The sequence below is a fragment of the Myotis daubentonii genome, chromosome 1 (assembly GCF_963259705.1).
Source record: "Myotis daubentonii chromosome 1, mMyoDau2.1, whole genome shotgun sequence".
In the NCBI taxonomy this organism is placed as follows: Eukaryota; Metazoa; Chordata; class Mammalia; order Chiroptera; family Vespertilionidae; genus Myotis; species Myotis daubentonii.
Genome location: NC_081840.1, coordinates 77,442,283 through 77,457,449, shown reverse-complemented (window position 1 = coordinate 77,457,449; position 15,167 = coordinate 77,442,283). Strand labels below are relative to the sequence as shown.

At 43.4% G+C, this 15,167-nt stretch overlaps 1 protein-coding gene across 1 annotated transcript; it reads left to right on the top strand.

Moving 5' to 3' along the window:
- Window positions 1–223: 223 nt before the first annotated feature.
- Window positions 224–526, top strand: LOC132240144 (jun dimerization protein 2-like). Its single transcript, XM_059707492.1, has one exon. The coding sequence runs from the start codon at window positions 246–248 to the stop codon at window positions 471–473; it is 228 nt and encodes a 75-aa protein (XP_059563475.1). The 5' UTR covers window positions 224–245; the 3' UTR covers window positions 474–526.
- Window positions 527–15,167: the final 14,641 nt, after the last annotated feature.

Here is a 15,167-nt window from a genome sequence, read left to right as displayed (position 1 = left end):
TATCTAAAAATCAATTTGAAAAAAGCTTTTCATATATTGAATAGTTGTTTTTTTAATGAATAGAGAATTAAAATCTTATTATTAAGAGCTGAGAAGGAGTGGATGGGCACTAAATATTAAGACTTAGATCCCTGGATATATATTTGATATAACATTGAATCATCATGAAAATTTTATGTGATTGGCATTTTACAAGTAGTGCGGAGGAAAAGGCGCTGGGAAAAGAACAAAGTGGCGGCAGCCCCATGCTGGACAAGAAGAAGGAGCGGAAGGAGTTTCTGCAGCGGGAATCTGAGTGGCTGGAGCTCATGAATGCGGAGCTGAACACCCAGATGGAGGAGCTGAGGCGGGAGTGGCAGCAGCTCATCCTGATGCTCAGCCGGCATCGCCCCACCTGCATCGTCAGGAACTACAGCGTTAAGACCCCCGACTCAGAAGGCAGCCCACTGCTGGAGCAGCTGGAGAAGAAGTGACCATGGGCTGGGAGCAGGAAGAGGAGGAGGAAGAGATGAGGAGAGGGAGGAGGAGGAGGAGGAGGGTCCCAGAGGGCTCTTCCTTGCTGCTCTTCTTTATGAAAAAGTCTTCAATGAGGCTCAGCACAGCCAGCATCAGCCGGGCTTTTTTGTGAAACTCAGATCAGCCACACCAGGGGAAGAAACCCAGGCTGATGAAACCCAGGACCAAGTGCTGAGACTAAAGTAGTCCTGAGGGGGGCCTGTTCTGCCTGGGGCCAGGCTTGCAGGAGGCAGAGCAGAGGCTCTGGCTGGAGAGACACCCAACCAGGCAGCTGTGGGCGCTTCTCTGGCTTCTTCACCAGGGCACCCACCCAAAGGACCTCCAAGCAGCCAGGAAAAGCCATGAGTTGCAACCAAAATTAGGCTGAGTATGGAACTCAGAGTGAAACTGCAATATGTCAGCCCTGACCCTGACCCTGACCCTGATACAAGGCTGGAGAAGGGCACAGTGCCAGGCCCTGCTGTACCCGCCCACCATGGTCCAGCTCAGTCCTGCCTGGAGTGGCAGCCGGGGTGCACCCTCACTGGCCCTGCTGGAGTTGCTGTGGGCACGAGGCACAGGCGCCCTTCCAAAGCACATACTCACTGAATGTGTACAGACTGGTTGTCCTGGCAGGGCTTTCCACTGCACATGTTTTTTATACTTTCTTTAAATATTTTTTACAAAAAAAGATTTTATACAAGCAATATATAAATGGATTTCTATAAGCACTCGATGTGATACAGTATAAATATGCTATGGTTTGTTTGTTATGAACAGACATGCAGCAGTTATGGCCGTTGTGTATAACTTCTAAGTATTGTAGTCTCTACTGAGTGTTGGGGATGGCAGGAGCGAGATGCGATGCATTTCCATCTATCTATCTATCTATCTATCTATCTATCTATCTATCTATCTATCTATCTATCCTAATAAAAGACAAACATGCAAATTGACCATACCTTTGCTATGCCTTAAGCCATGCCCACCAGCCAAGCAGAGCGACTATATGCAAATTAACCCAACCAAGATGGTGGCCAGCAGCCACAGAGCTGGAGCAAGCAGGAGGCATGGTTGCCCCAATGATGGAGAAAGCCAAGCTTCCCAACTGTCGCAGCAGCTCTGAGCTCCACTCAAGTGGTACACAGGTCCTGCCACCACCCCAGAGCGACAGCCCACCAAATCACAGCCAATGCTGCTGAGACCTCATGGCGCAAAATGCGGCCCACAGCCCAGCGTAGCCCAGAAATGGTTGCTGTGGGCACTGGGTAATGATGTCACGCAGCAATGCCTGGCTTCCTCTCCCTAGCAATGACTGGCCTCCTTGCAGTTTCTTCAGCCCAGAAACATGACTTGCTTTATAGCCAGGTGCAAACATTTTACATTTTAATCAAATGTCTGTGAAGCCTTTTTCTGTGCCTTATCTCATTTGACCCTCACAGAAGTTCTGGTGTAGGTAGATAGGAGACTCAGTGGAATCCTATTTTCTTTTCATTAGCTGGAAAACAGAGTTTTAGAAAGCTTAGAAACTTGACCTGACTAAAAAGTAAGAAATGGTGGATCTTGAAAATGACTTCCGGTTTTCTCACTGTGCAGAATATAGTCAAACACTGCTGCAGTTAAATAGTTTACCCTTTGTTTTCCCTGTGTGATTTACAATAATAATCTGCTTCTTGTAGATATTTACTGCTGTGTTGTTAAAAATTACCTAAAAGAGAAGTTGGGGTGCTTCACTGGGCTGGAAAAAGTTTAGCTAACTCAGAAAGCAGGTCTAATTAAGAAAGTTTATCTATGTATATAAAGCTCTTGCTGGTGCTAATCACACGCATGTGTTTCGATCTGTCATTGTTGATTGTGAATTTGGTTGACACTTTTTTATCGTGAAAGGGCAAATAGCGATATTAAAATACTTTTTCTAATTAATTTCCTTTCAATGTGCACTAATCCATGCACCAGGCCACTAGTAAATTTATAAGAAACAAGTCAGCTTGGTATCTCATGGTATGATGAGGAAAATGGTTATTTTATTGTTGGGTACTCCAAGGTGTTCCTCATGCTATCACCGGAGGTCAACCCCAATGGCTTAGCTCTGAGATTTGTGGTATTTCTTATCAGTTCTCAATTATGTGACATGTCTGCTTAGTTACTACTTTCACTTCCCTCTACTATTCCAACCTCAGTAAAATGAGGAAATAAGAGGATGTGTTAAATTCCTTTCTTAAATCAGGAGTTTGGTAAGTCTTGTCTTTTCTTTTTTCAAATTAAAAGCTATCATTAATTGAGTATTGGGAAATACATTATCTCTTAGCTCTCACAGCAATCCTCCGGGTAGGTTCAGTTATTACCCTTTCCCCCCTTTCTTTCTTTATATATTTTAAAATAAAAAGTGCATATATTTAAAGTGCACCATATGATGATTTGATATACATATTCATGATGAAATGATTAGTACAGTCAAGATAATTAGCACATCATCTCACATAGTTACTACTCTTTTTCTGGTGATGAGTGCATGTGAAATCTACCTCTCAGCCTGTTTCTGGTGTTCAATACTGTATCATAACTTGTAGTCATCATACCTGTACATTAGATCTCTAACTCATTCATTTGTGGAGTCTGGTCTTTTCTCAGGAGGACATAATAATTTTATTTACTTATGTATGTATGTATGTATGTATGTATGTATTTTTTTTTACATCTTTATTTTCTACTAGAAGGCCCGTGCACAAAAAATTGTGCACTGGCAGGGAAGGGGGGTCCCTCAGCCCAACCTGTGCCCTCTCATGGATCACGCTGCCGCTCACCCTGCCCTCCCTGCCCACCCCACCCACCCCGCCCAAGACAAGGCAGGCCAGGATCTCGCTTTGGGCAGCACAGGGGCATCTGCCTGCAGTATGCAAATTAGCCGCTATCTTTGTTGGTGGTAAATTTGCATAGCTTGCTGATTAGCCAATGGGAGGCGTATCGGAGGTATGGTTAATTTCAATCTTTGTCTATTATTAGATAGGATTCATCCTATCAAAGTGTTGGTCTTGGCCAAATCCCTCAGTTTTCAGATGATCAATGACAGTTTGGGGAATAAACTAAATAGCTTATGTTGTCTTTTTAATATTATATAGGGCATTTCTTATTTTTTACTACACTTGATCTTAGCCAAAAAGCCGAGAAGCGATCATTTCTTATTTTTTGTCTTATTTTATCTCCATATGAAGGTGGAAAAAAAGAAAGCAGCCTGATTTGAGAGAACTTGGAATACTGATATTTCTATTTCCTTAAAAAAGAAAAGGTAAACACCATATTGACTGTTTTGATTCAAAATGTATTATTTTGAATGTATAAAGCAGAGATAACTTCACAAAAATTAGTGGCATGAGGTCATAAATATTGTAATTTCTGTGAATTACAAAATTCTTCCACCCTAAGGAAGAGAGTGATATTTCATTATCTATATCTATCTATCTATCTATCTATCTATCTATCTATCTATCTATCTATCTATCTATCTATCTATCCTAATAAAAGACAAACATGCAAATTGACCATACCTTTGCTATGCCTTAAGCCATGCCCACCAGCCAAGCAGAGCGACTATATGCAAATTAACCCAACCAAGATGGTGGCCAGCAGCCACAGAGCTGGAGCAAGCAGGAGGCATGGTTGCCCCAATGATGGCGAAAGCCAAGCTTCCCACCTGTCGCAGCAGCTCTGAGCTCCACTCAAAGCAACAAAGCTTCAATTATAGAAGGTAAATAAACCCCAGATACCTGCGTTCAGCCGGCTGTGGCCACGGAGCTGAACCGATCAGGAGGCTTCCCTCCCGCCCACCCTGGCTGACTCTGAGCTCCTCTCAAAGCAACAAAGTTTCAATTATAGAAGGTAAATAAATCCCAGAATAAAAAGAAAAAAAAGAAAAAAAGGAGAGGCTGGGAGCTTCTGTTTCTGGGGGGGCTTGGCCAGCCTGAAAACAGCCCTCATCCCCTCACCCAGGCTGGCCAGGCACCCCAGCGGGACCCCCCACCCTGATCAGGGAACCTTTCAGGGCAAACCAGCTGGCCCCCACCCATTCACCAGGCTTCTATCCTATATAATAAAAGGGTAATATGCAAACTGACCCTAACAGCAGAACAACTGGGAATGACTGGTCACTATGACACACACTGACCACCAGGGGGCAGACGCTCAATGCAGGAGTGCAATGGTGGTCAGTGCAATCCCACAGGGGAAGCTCTGCTCAGCCACAAGCCAGACTGATGACTGCCAGTACAGCAGTGGTGGTGGGAGCCCCTCCCGCCTCCTCAGCAGCTCTAAGGATGTCCAACTGAAGCTTAGGTCTGCTCCCTGCTGGCAAGTGGACATCCCCCGAGGGGGGATGCCAGAGGGAAGTCTGATGGCCAGCTTAGGCCAAATCCCCAGGGAGTGGGCCTAAGCCAGCAGGTGGTCATCCCCAGGTTTATTTACCTTCTATAATTGAAACTTTGTTGTCCCAGACTGTGAAAGGGCACAGGCTGGGCTGAGGGACCCCCCTCTGAGTGCACAAATTTTTGTGCACCGGGCCTCTAGTCTATTTAAAAATACTCCACTCAGTTTTTTAATTGGGACCTTCAGAAAGGGGTCAATGAGAAAAAAAAAATGTCACATTGATCGTAATGGACTGGGGCTGATGTGAGGTTAGAATGGGGTGGTGGGATAAACTAGTGGGTTGGAAAGCACTGTTGAAATGGGCAGGATTAGGCAGAGAGATTGCTATTAGAGGGCAGAACTGCTAAGATGGGATTTGCTAGTTCCAAATGATGCTTTGAGAGCTAATCTGTCCCTTTTAGCCTACTTTTTCACACTTTATCTCCATGCTATATTCTGTGGAATAAAAAAATAGAAATATATTTTTATTTCTATTTCACAGGTGAAAAAACTAAATCTCTTAGACATCAATCAATGTAATAAATTTACATAGCTTATAACTAATAGAGCCAGGACTGGCATTCAAGTCATTAGAATATAATTCCTAAACATTATGCAAGGAAGCTTCAAGGACAGGAGAGACCTGACCTAACTGAGAGCAGGCACATTATCTGAGACCTTTCCCCCTTAACCCATTTTCAGTCAAAGAACTCCTGCACCCCTGGAATTAGAGGCAGTTGTAGCTGATTTTTTTTTCTTCTGTTTTTTTTTTTTTCCTAGCAATGTTCCAATAAGCTGTCTGTGAGAGAGAACAGTGCTCCTCAACTTGAGGTTCCCAGTCTCGCTACATACCTCACTTGGGCCCTTGAGGTTTTTGTACAGCTTCCCCATGTCCAAGGCACTGAGTCTCTCAGAAGACAGTAATATATGCCGAGTCTGATACCTGGACTGAGGATTTCACAATAGGGGAGTTTTGTCTTTCACATTTCTGGCTCCAAAGTTTTTGCTGTTTTCCATTGTTTTGCTCTGGAGAAACTGCAGAGCTTTGTTGGGGCATTGGACATACCAGGAAAGAGTAGGGTACCTGGTGGACATCTATGAGCAACTCATAGTCACATGTCCTCCTTCTGAGACAATAACTTGACCTGTCTGTTTGACTGAATTGTCACTGGTTCCTCCTGTAGGGAAAAAAATTGCTTGTTTTATGGGTTTGACCAGAGTTGCACTTTTTGGAGAATGTTTTCATTATTTTTAAATAGTAAAAAACATTTAAGTAAAATGTACTTACCAAACATTAAGATCAGAGTTAGAGAGCCTAGAGAAGTGTTCATTTTAGTGAGGGAGAGATCATTGTCAAAGTAAAGGTACAAAAGGGTCATGGTGTAGCTGAAAACAGGTTCAGTTGCCTGCTACGAGGAAAGCCAAACTCGTGAGACAGGTGCTGGTGCAAAAGGAAGGGGTGCTGAGTTCTGGGAGAATGGTGGACTCCCATCTCAAAGACCATTCCTCCTTCCTGCTCAAGCCCTGGGTTCTTATAAGGGTAAGGAGGGGAGGGCTTTTCATTTCCCCCAATTACCTCATTAGCTTTTGATGTCTTGGGGGATGGGGGGTGGTGGTTGTTCATTCATCTTTCTAGCCTTTGGCACTGGGGTCCTGTCCATTCATCTTTCTAGGTTTTGGCACTTGGGTCCTGCCCATTCATCTTTCTAGCTTTTGGCACACTCAGGCCCTGTCCATTCATTTTTCTAGCTTTCCCTGCACGTGGGTCTTGTTCATTCATCTTTCTAGCTCTTGGCACACTTGGTGTAAGAACCTCCCCATACACCATCATGACTAATGGGGGAAACTCCCTGGTGCTTTGACTGATTTTCTACAGTAACAACAGTTGTGCTCAGAATTCATGCATAAATTATGACTGTTGATGAACAGTACCCCTGTGTGGCAAGTTAATGGAAAGGCTATAAAATAGTCTTCTGGCACTCCAAAATCTGCTCTTTGTCCTCACTAGTGTCTTCATCCGTAAGAGACACTTTGGGTGTAAATTAGTCCTTTTGTACAAGGCAAGTTGCTATATCCTTAATAAGTCTGTTATCTCTAGGACACATATTCTAAGGGAGACTAACTACAGCTAGAACTTAGAAATCACACCATGTCAGTATTTTAGACAGTTGTTTCTATTTTTTTTCTAATTTTAATAAACAATGTTGTGATAAATATATGCTTTCATAAACCTTGTTCATAGATCTAATTGTTTCCTTAAAATATGGTCACTGGAAACACATTTTGACCAAATGCCCAATGTTGAGGTGTTAAAGTCAATATTTGGCTAAAGCTAAAGCTGAATCTGAAGATCAACAAAATAGAATTAACTTCAGGAATCAAGAACAAATCTGAAATTTTATCCAAAATGTAATTATATTAGTAAAGGTTTTAGCATTCAAATTTTGAAAATTTAGCATTATAGTACAGGAACTGTCTATTGTTTCATTGCTCCTGTTATTGCTATATTTCACTTTTGCAAAACTTTCTACTAAAAATAGTAGTGAAGCAAGATATATTTTGGTTCTTCTAGGAGAGGGTAATTCCAATGATACTTTCACCCCCTTTTCACCTGGACTTAAAGATTTGGTGCAATGGCATTAAAGTCATCCTTTTTGCAAGATGTTTTGTACATTTAACACTGTTCTGGTTTTCTTGATTGCTTGTTTTCTCCCCTTGGTTTCTTCCTCATCTCTGGCATCATTTTATCTAGTTTCTCAGAACTGGAAACTTTGTTCTTCAAGTATATAAGCTAGTACTTAAAGTACATGTGATTGAGCGTAAGAGTTGGATATTTGCAGTTTGTATTTCTGGTTAAATAGTGAGTGGTGCAGGACTAGTGGTGCCCATTTAGGAGGTGCTCAGGGGAAGTCTTTGGAATAACAGAAAAAGAACGAGAAAGAATTCCATGATTCTCTCTCTCTCTCTCTCTCTCTCTCTCTCTCTCTCTCTCTCTCTTTCTCTCTGTAAAACTTTCACTATTTTTATAGATGTTAAAAATGAATGACATTGTTATTTTTCATGTTTCTTTGATTGCTAAAGACTTCATATACCTCTATAAATTGACTGTCCACTTGTACTTTTTTTTTTGAATTGCCTATTTCCCCTCAGGGATATTAATCTTTTTATTATTGATTTATAAGAAGTTTAATTATAAAGGTATTATCAGTATAATCACATGGCACATATTTTAAAATAACTGACGACAAAGCATTCTTTTACTGTATTACTAGGCTTGTAGGTTCAATCAATGAGCTATAATTACAGGACAATTTGTTTCCTGCCTGACATGGACAGGGTTTTGATGAATCTTTCCTTTCCCCATTTCCAAGATACAATCTCACAATGCTCCTTAACCCTGAGACCGCCAATGATAAAGTTTGTCCACCCTCCCAGAAATGCTCCCAAATGACAGGCCTCTGTCTTAAGAGGAGAAACTGCTCACCCATGCTGGCTCCCACCCAGCGCCTCCTGTGTCATTAGATTTATTCCCAGTTTTTCTTTAGTCTTTCTCACTGTGTCATTAGGAACACAGACGTACATAGTTGTGCCTGGTGCTTGGATGGAGAGTTTCTGCAGGTGAAAGGAGGTCTTACTCCTAATATGATGGGCCTGAAAACCTTTGTGATCTTTATTTTCATTTTTCTTTATGCCTCAGAGATAAGAGACTTTAAAGATTTTTTTTTGGAGATTGAACATATCAAAGTAAGAAGAGAGACACATGCTTCTGTTGCAAAATGCTTCCTATGCACTTGTCTGTAACACCTGTATCTGGACAATTTGTTTGAGTAGCTCAGCCTCAGGTGCAGCCCTTAAAGGAGGGTGACATGGCCCACTGTCTGGCTTTCCAAGTCTCCAGTGGTTCTCCCTGAAAAACCAAGGCTTTTATTAGAGTGACTAGAAACATCATTGACTTCAATTAGTAAAATGAGAGGTAAGAGAAATGGTAAAAGCAGCCAGAATTTTCAACTATTATTTTGCTCACCAGGGAGTAACAATGCCCAGGCTGCTCCAGGCCTGGGACTGTGGTGAGCAGCATTTTCCCTGGCTTGGGCTGGTTGTCTTGCAAGACCTGTCCTGCCTTGGAAGTGCCACACAACACATGTGAGGGTTGAGGCTGTAACTTGTACCAGTGATTACACAATCCCCCTCTTGGTTTTGGGAGTTATTCTTTTAGTTTTTTTCTGATGTGAGATTCACTAAATCTACTAGGCCTTTTGTGGTAGACACAAGTACTGTGATTCCATATAGAAATCTTTCTCATCTTAGATATGGCAAGATACACAAGTGCTTCTGCAATGGAGGGAGAAACAAAGCAAAAACAGTGGCATACTACTTTGGGCTAGGGGGTAAACTTTGACCATTTCTCATAATTCTTATTGAATTAGTGGCAAGAAAAGGGAAGTTCTGGTTTGTGAGACACATCCTGCCCTTTCTGTGTCTAGTTAAATCAATAGAAATTAATGATGATTGATGATGATGATGATGATGATGATGATGATAGCTGGTATTTATTGAGGCATACTAATTGCTGGACATTGTACCAGAGGCCTTGCATACATTAATCTACATGACTATAAAAATAGGTGTTAATACTATTAATATCTCCATTTTATAGATGAGGGAACTGATGAGCAGAGGGGTTAAATGAATTGTCCAGGGCCACACACCACTCAAAAGTGGTGAAGCCAGGATTCAACACTAGATCTGTCTCTCCATTCCCTGAGTCACAAGCCCTGTGTATCGGTTTTGTATGTGTAGTTTAGTGTTTACTCAATAGATATTCACTAAGTTTCAGACACTTTACAAGTCTGTCAAATAATAGAAGTTTAATATTTGTTGAATAAATGAATGACATCATATAGAAATGAATAAATCAATCAGTAAATGAAGTATTTGATCTCAAAGCCTGGGAATTTATTTAACGAGAACATATGATCTTCTAAGGGTTATTTCTCTATATTTTTGCCCCTTGCCTTAGAAGCGAAGACAACCAAGGCTTTCAGCAAAAAGTCCAGGTTGGCTATGCTATATAATACTATATAATGATGGTAAAATTTTCCTAATAAGGGAGAACTCTAAATATTATCAGGCCTAGACAGCACCTATGCATCTATGGGAAAGAAAATGAATGCTTCTCACTGTAAAGTTGTAAAAAATGCATGGTAAAACATGGTAAAACAGCCTCTTATTTCGTTTTCGTTTGAAAATATATATATACTCTCCAATCTGGGAGCCCCCAGGGGAGCCCTCTCCAATCCGAGAGTTTCTGTCTGTCTTTGCAATCATATGAGCGAATTGTCTGAGACCCAAAACCCAGTTTGGTTTGTTGCTCACAGAATAATAGAGGCATTTTTTTCCTTTGCTTCATTGGTGAAGATTTCCTGGAAGTTTTAGGATATCTTCCCTTTAATTTTTCCTAGACACTCTGATTTTATTTATGTCTCTCACCTTTGCTTTCCCTCCATCCCCCACCACAACAGTAACTTGCTCCAGGCTCACTTAGTGTCTAGAACAGGGGTGGGCAAACTTTTTGGCTTGAGGGCCACAATGGGTTCTTAAACTGGACCGGAGGGCCAGAACAAAAGCATGGATGGAGTGTTTGTGTGAACTAATATAAAATCAAAGTAAACATTATTACATAAAAGGGTACGGTCTTTTTTTTTTTTTTTTTTTTAGTTTTATTCATTTCAAACGGGCAGGATCCGGCCCGCAGGCTGTAGTTTGCCCATGGCTGGAGAAGATCTGTCTGCCACTGGAACTATGATTCCCAGCATTCCTGGTACTCCCCGTGCTCTGGGCTTCTGCTTCCGGTCCTGGGGCTGCCATCAGAACTGTTCCCAGAATTCCTGGTGCTCCCAGTGCTGCTGGGAGCGACTGAGGGAGCCACGTCCCCCCAAGCTGCTGGCTCTCCTGCTCTGCTCTCTGCTCAGCGCCTACGTATGCAAATTAACCTGCCATCTTTGGCGGGTTAATTTGTATATTCACTCCTGATTGGCTGGTGAGTGTAGCAAAGGTACGGTCAATTTATATGTTTCATATATATGTGTGTGTGTGTGTGTGTGTGTATATGTATATATACATATATATGTGTATATATATATATATATATATATATATATATATATATATATATAAACTAGAGGCCTGGTGCACAAAAATTTGTGCACTCGGGGGGGGAGGTGGGGTCCCTCAGCCTGGCTTGTGTCCTCTCACAGTCTGGGACCCCTCGGGAGATAAGGACCTGCTGGCTTAGGCCTGCTCCTGGGTGGCAGAGGGCAGGCCTAATCCCTAGGTGCAGCCCCTGGTAGGGCTCAGAGCAGGGCCGATTGGGGAATTGGGGCGCCGCCCCCTGTCATGCACAGAGCAGGGCAGATTGGGAGGTTGCGATGCCACCCTCAGTCACACTCAGGGTAGGGCCCATTGGGGGGTTGGGGCACCGCCCCCTGTCACACTCAAGGCAGGGTCGATGGGGTGGTTGCGGTGCCACCCCCTGTCACTAACAGAGCAGGGCCGATCAGGGGGTTGGGGAGTTCCCCCCTGTCACACACAGAGCAGGGTCCATCAGGGGGTTCGGGAGCTCCCCCCTGTCATGCACAGAGCAGGGCCAATCAAGGGGTTGGGGCGCCGCCCTCTATCACCCACAGAGCAGGGCCTATCAGGGGGTTGGGGCGCAGCCACTCTCACACTCAGGGCAGGGCCGATGGGGAGGTTATGACTCTACCCTGTCACACACAGAGCAGGGCCCGTGGGGTGGGGGGGTTGGGGCACCACACCCTGTCGCACACAGAGCCACAGGGCCATCAGGAGGTTGTGGAGCTGCCCCCTATCAGGCACAGAGCAGGGCCGATCAGGGGGTTGGGGCCCCGCCTCTTGTCACACACAGAGCTGCAGGGCAATCAGGGGGTTTGGGCGCTGCCCCTGTCATGCTGATCCCGGTGCCAGGAGACCTCGCGGCTCCGCTGATCCCGGTGCTGGGAGGCACATTACCCTTTTACTATATAGAATAGAGGCCTGGTGCATGGGTGGGGGCTGGCTGGTTTGCCCTGAAGGGTGTCCTGGATCAGGGTGGGGGTCCCCATTGGGGTGCCTGGCCAGCCTGGGTGAGGGGATGATGGCTGTTTGCAGCTGGTCACACACCGTTCAGGGTGGGGGAACCCAGTGGGGTGCCTGGCCAGTCTGGGTGAGGGGCTGAGGGCTGTTTTCAGGCTGGGACTGAAGCTCCCAACTTCTCCTTTTTTTCTTTTTTTTCTTTTTTTATTCTGAGCCAGCTTTAGCTCTGAGGCTCCAACTCTTAGGCCTCCACTCCTGAAAGCAGGTATCTGGTTTGTTTAGGTTCTACAATCGAAACTCTGTATCAACTCCAGGTTTGAGATCTTGGCTAGCTGAAGGCTGGTTTCTGGGGTTTTGTTTAGCTTCTGTTTTTGTAACTATGTTTCAAACTGCCAGCTCAGAGGCCTGCAGCGACAGGTGGGGAACGTTGGAGTCCTCCATCACTGAAGCAAGCAAGCCTCATGTTAGTTTCAAGCTGCCTGGCTGCCGGCCACCATCTTGGCTGGCAGTTAATTTGCATATCTCACTGATTAGCCAATGGGAATGGTAGCGGTCGTATGCCAATTACCATGTTTCTCTTTTATTAGATAGGATATATATATATATATATGCACACACACACACACATATATATTTATTGATTTTTCCCCTCAATAGATCTCTTCTAGTAGCTACATCTCTGCCACTGCTGGGGTATTAGCTAATGGCTTTACATTTAGTATTTGGATACTAAGAGGATGGGGAATCTCACCAGAAGGTGGATGTGATGTGCCATACCAAGTGGCACAGTTAGTTTGTCCTCACTCTCCACTCTACAATTTAATAGGTTGAAGTCTTATCAAATTAATGCAAGACACTTCCCATGCTGGTCTGTAACATCTATATCTGGACAATTTTTGAGTAATGCAATTTCAAGCTAAATATCAGGGCCAGCTTTGTGGATGTGAAATCTCTCCAGTTTCACGGAACTGCATGCTCAGAAGGTCCCATGCTTAGTTGAATACTCTGCTATAGCCACTTTTAAATTCTTAATACGTTTTGAACAGCAGGCATTACATTTTCATTTTTCACTGGGCCCTGAAAATTATAAAACAGTCCTGCTACAAGCCTATTTCTCCTAGAAACTCGGGAGCATGCTTCTCCATTTGTTTACTCAACCCTGCTCAGAAGAGCCTGACAGTGGAGATCCTCATTTCGCAGCCATTCACTGAGGCATGTTGCATTTTTATTGTCCCTCTGCTCTGAGTTGCATATTATTCTCATCACCACAGGGCAATTTTGTAAAGTCCTTAACATGCACACCTAACTTTGATTAAGGATCTTACACAACAGAAGAAGCTCAAATATTCGTCTTCAGGGAGATGCCTTCACAATGAACCTTGTCTCTGAAATCTTGTATCTCCCTCTTATCTTTTTCTCACAAACTTATAGGTCATCTGCAGTCAGAAGATTTGTAAAAGCCATTAGATGTGTCTCCATCTGCCCATCAGCCGAAGCAGAAACAACAGCTGCTCAAGCATGAGTTCTTTTTGTGGAGGAAGGTTTTGAACTCCGAGGAACATCAGGCAACATCAGTTTGGATGTTAATACAACAATCTTCCCTGATTTCATCTTGACCGCCTGTAGACTATTCTCAACACAGCAGCAAGAGTGAGACTTTTACATGGAAGTCAGATTATAACATTCCTGTCTCAAAACCCTTCTGTGGCTCTTCATTTCACCCAGTTTTTGGACATGGTGGGCACCTCTTCACTCAGGACTGGACTCTCCTCTGCCTGAAAAGTTCTTGTCCCACATAAGCCTCAAGGTTCTCTCCCTCATCTTCTTCAAGTGTTTGCTCAAGTATTATTAGGGGATAACCTACTCTGACCATCTTAACTAAATTCACAAGGGGATCCGTTCTCCTGTGGCCCTACCCAGAACTTCCTATTCCTCTTATCCTGCTTGATACTTGTCTCCACAGATTTATCTTCTAACATATTATATAAATTACTTATTAAGTTTAATTCTTTTTTAAATTTAAATTCGTTATTGTTTAAAGTATTACATATGTCTCCTTCCCCCCCCGCCAATTGACCTCTCCCCGGCCACTCCCACCCACCCCCCAGCACATGCCCTCACCCCCCTACTATCTGTGTCCATTGGTTATGCTTATATGCATGCATACAAGTCCTTTGGTTGATCTCTTACTCCACCCCTTCATCCTCCCCTACCTTTCCTCTGAGGTTTGACAGTATGTTCAGTGCTTCTGTGTCTCTGGATCTATTTTTGTTCATCAGTTTATGTTGTTCACTATATTCCACAAATGAGTGAGATCATGTGATATTTGTCTTTCTCCGACTGGCTGTGTAAATCTGATATCTTTGTGCATTTTGTTAACACATGTATCTCAAATGCCTAGTACAGAGCCTGACACAGAATGGACACTCAATAAACATGTGTTGAAAAAAAATTATTTTATCTGAGAACAAGCATACTTCTTGCATCACAAAGGTTTTGAACACATTGCCTCTATGGCCATACACATTCATTTTACATCTACACCAACAATGAACCAGGCACTATGCTTGTGGATTTCACAGAGGTAAGCATAATTGATTCCCTGCAGGCTGGCCTTCTAGGGAGAAAGTTGGCTTCCTGTAAAGTTTAGTCTAGTGTAGTGGTTCTACACCTTCTGGCCCTTTAAATACAGTTCCTCATGTTGTGACCCAACCATAAAATTATTTTCGTTGCTACTTCATAACTGTAATGTTGCTACTGTTATGAATCATAATGTAAATATGTGATATGCAGGATGGTCTTAGGCGACCCCTGTGAAAGGGTCGTTGGACCACCAAAGGGTCGTGACCCACAGGTTGAGAACCGCTGGCCTAGAGCTTAGGGCAATCAATTTTGGAAGAGTGCTGAGGTGGCCACAGGTTCCATCACTTTACTATAATTACATGGTCTGGAGCCCAGTCCCTCTGCCAATGTAAGGCCTGGTGCTTCTCAATAATGCAGTTTAAAAGCTCCATGGCTCAAAACTAGGATCTCTTTCTTAGGCTCTGACATTGGCCCTGCTAGATTGCTGTGTGATATCCCAAAACGTGGGTGTGCGTGCTGCTGCCGCTGGGGAAATTATACAACTGCTCCTTCCCTTGTCTTTGTGAGTTTCCTCCAATAAACACTGTTTTAGGTTTGGT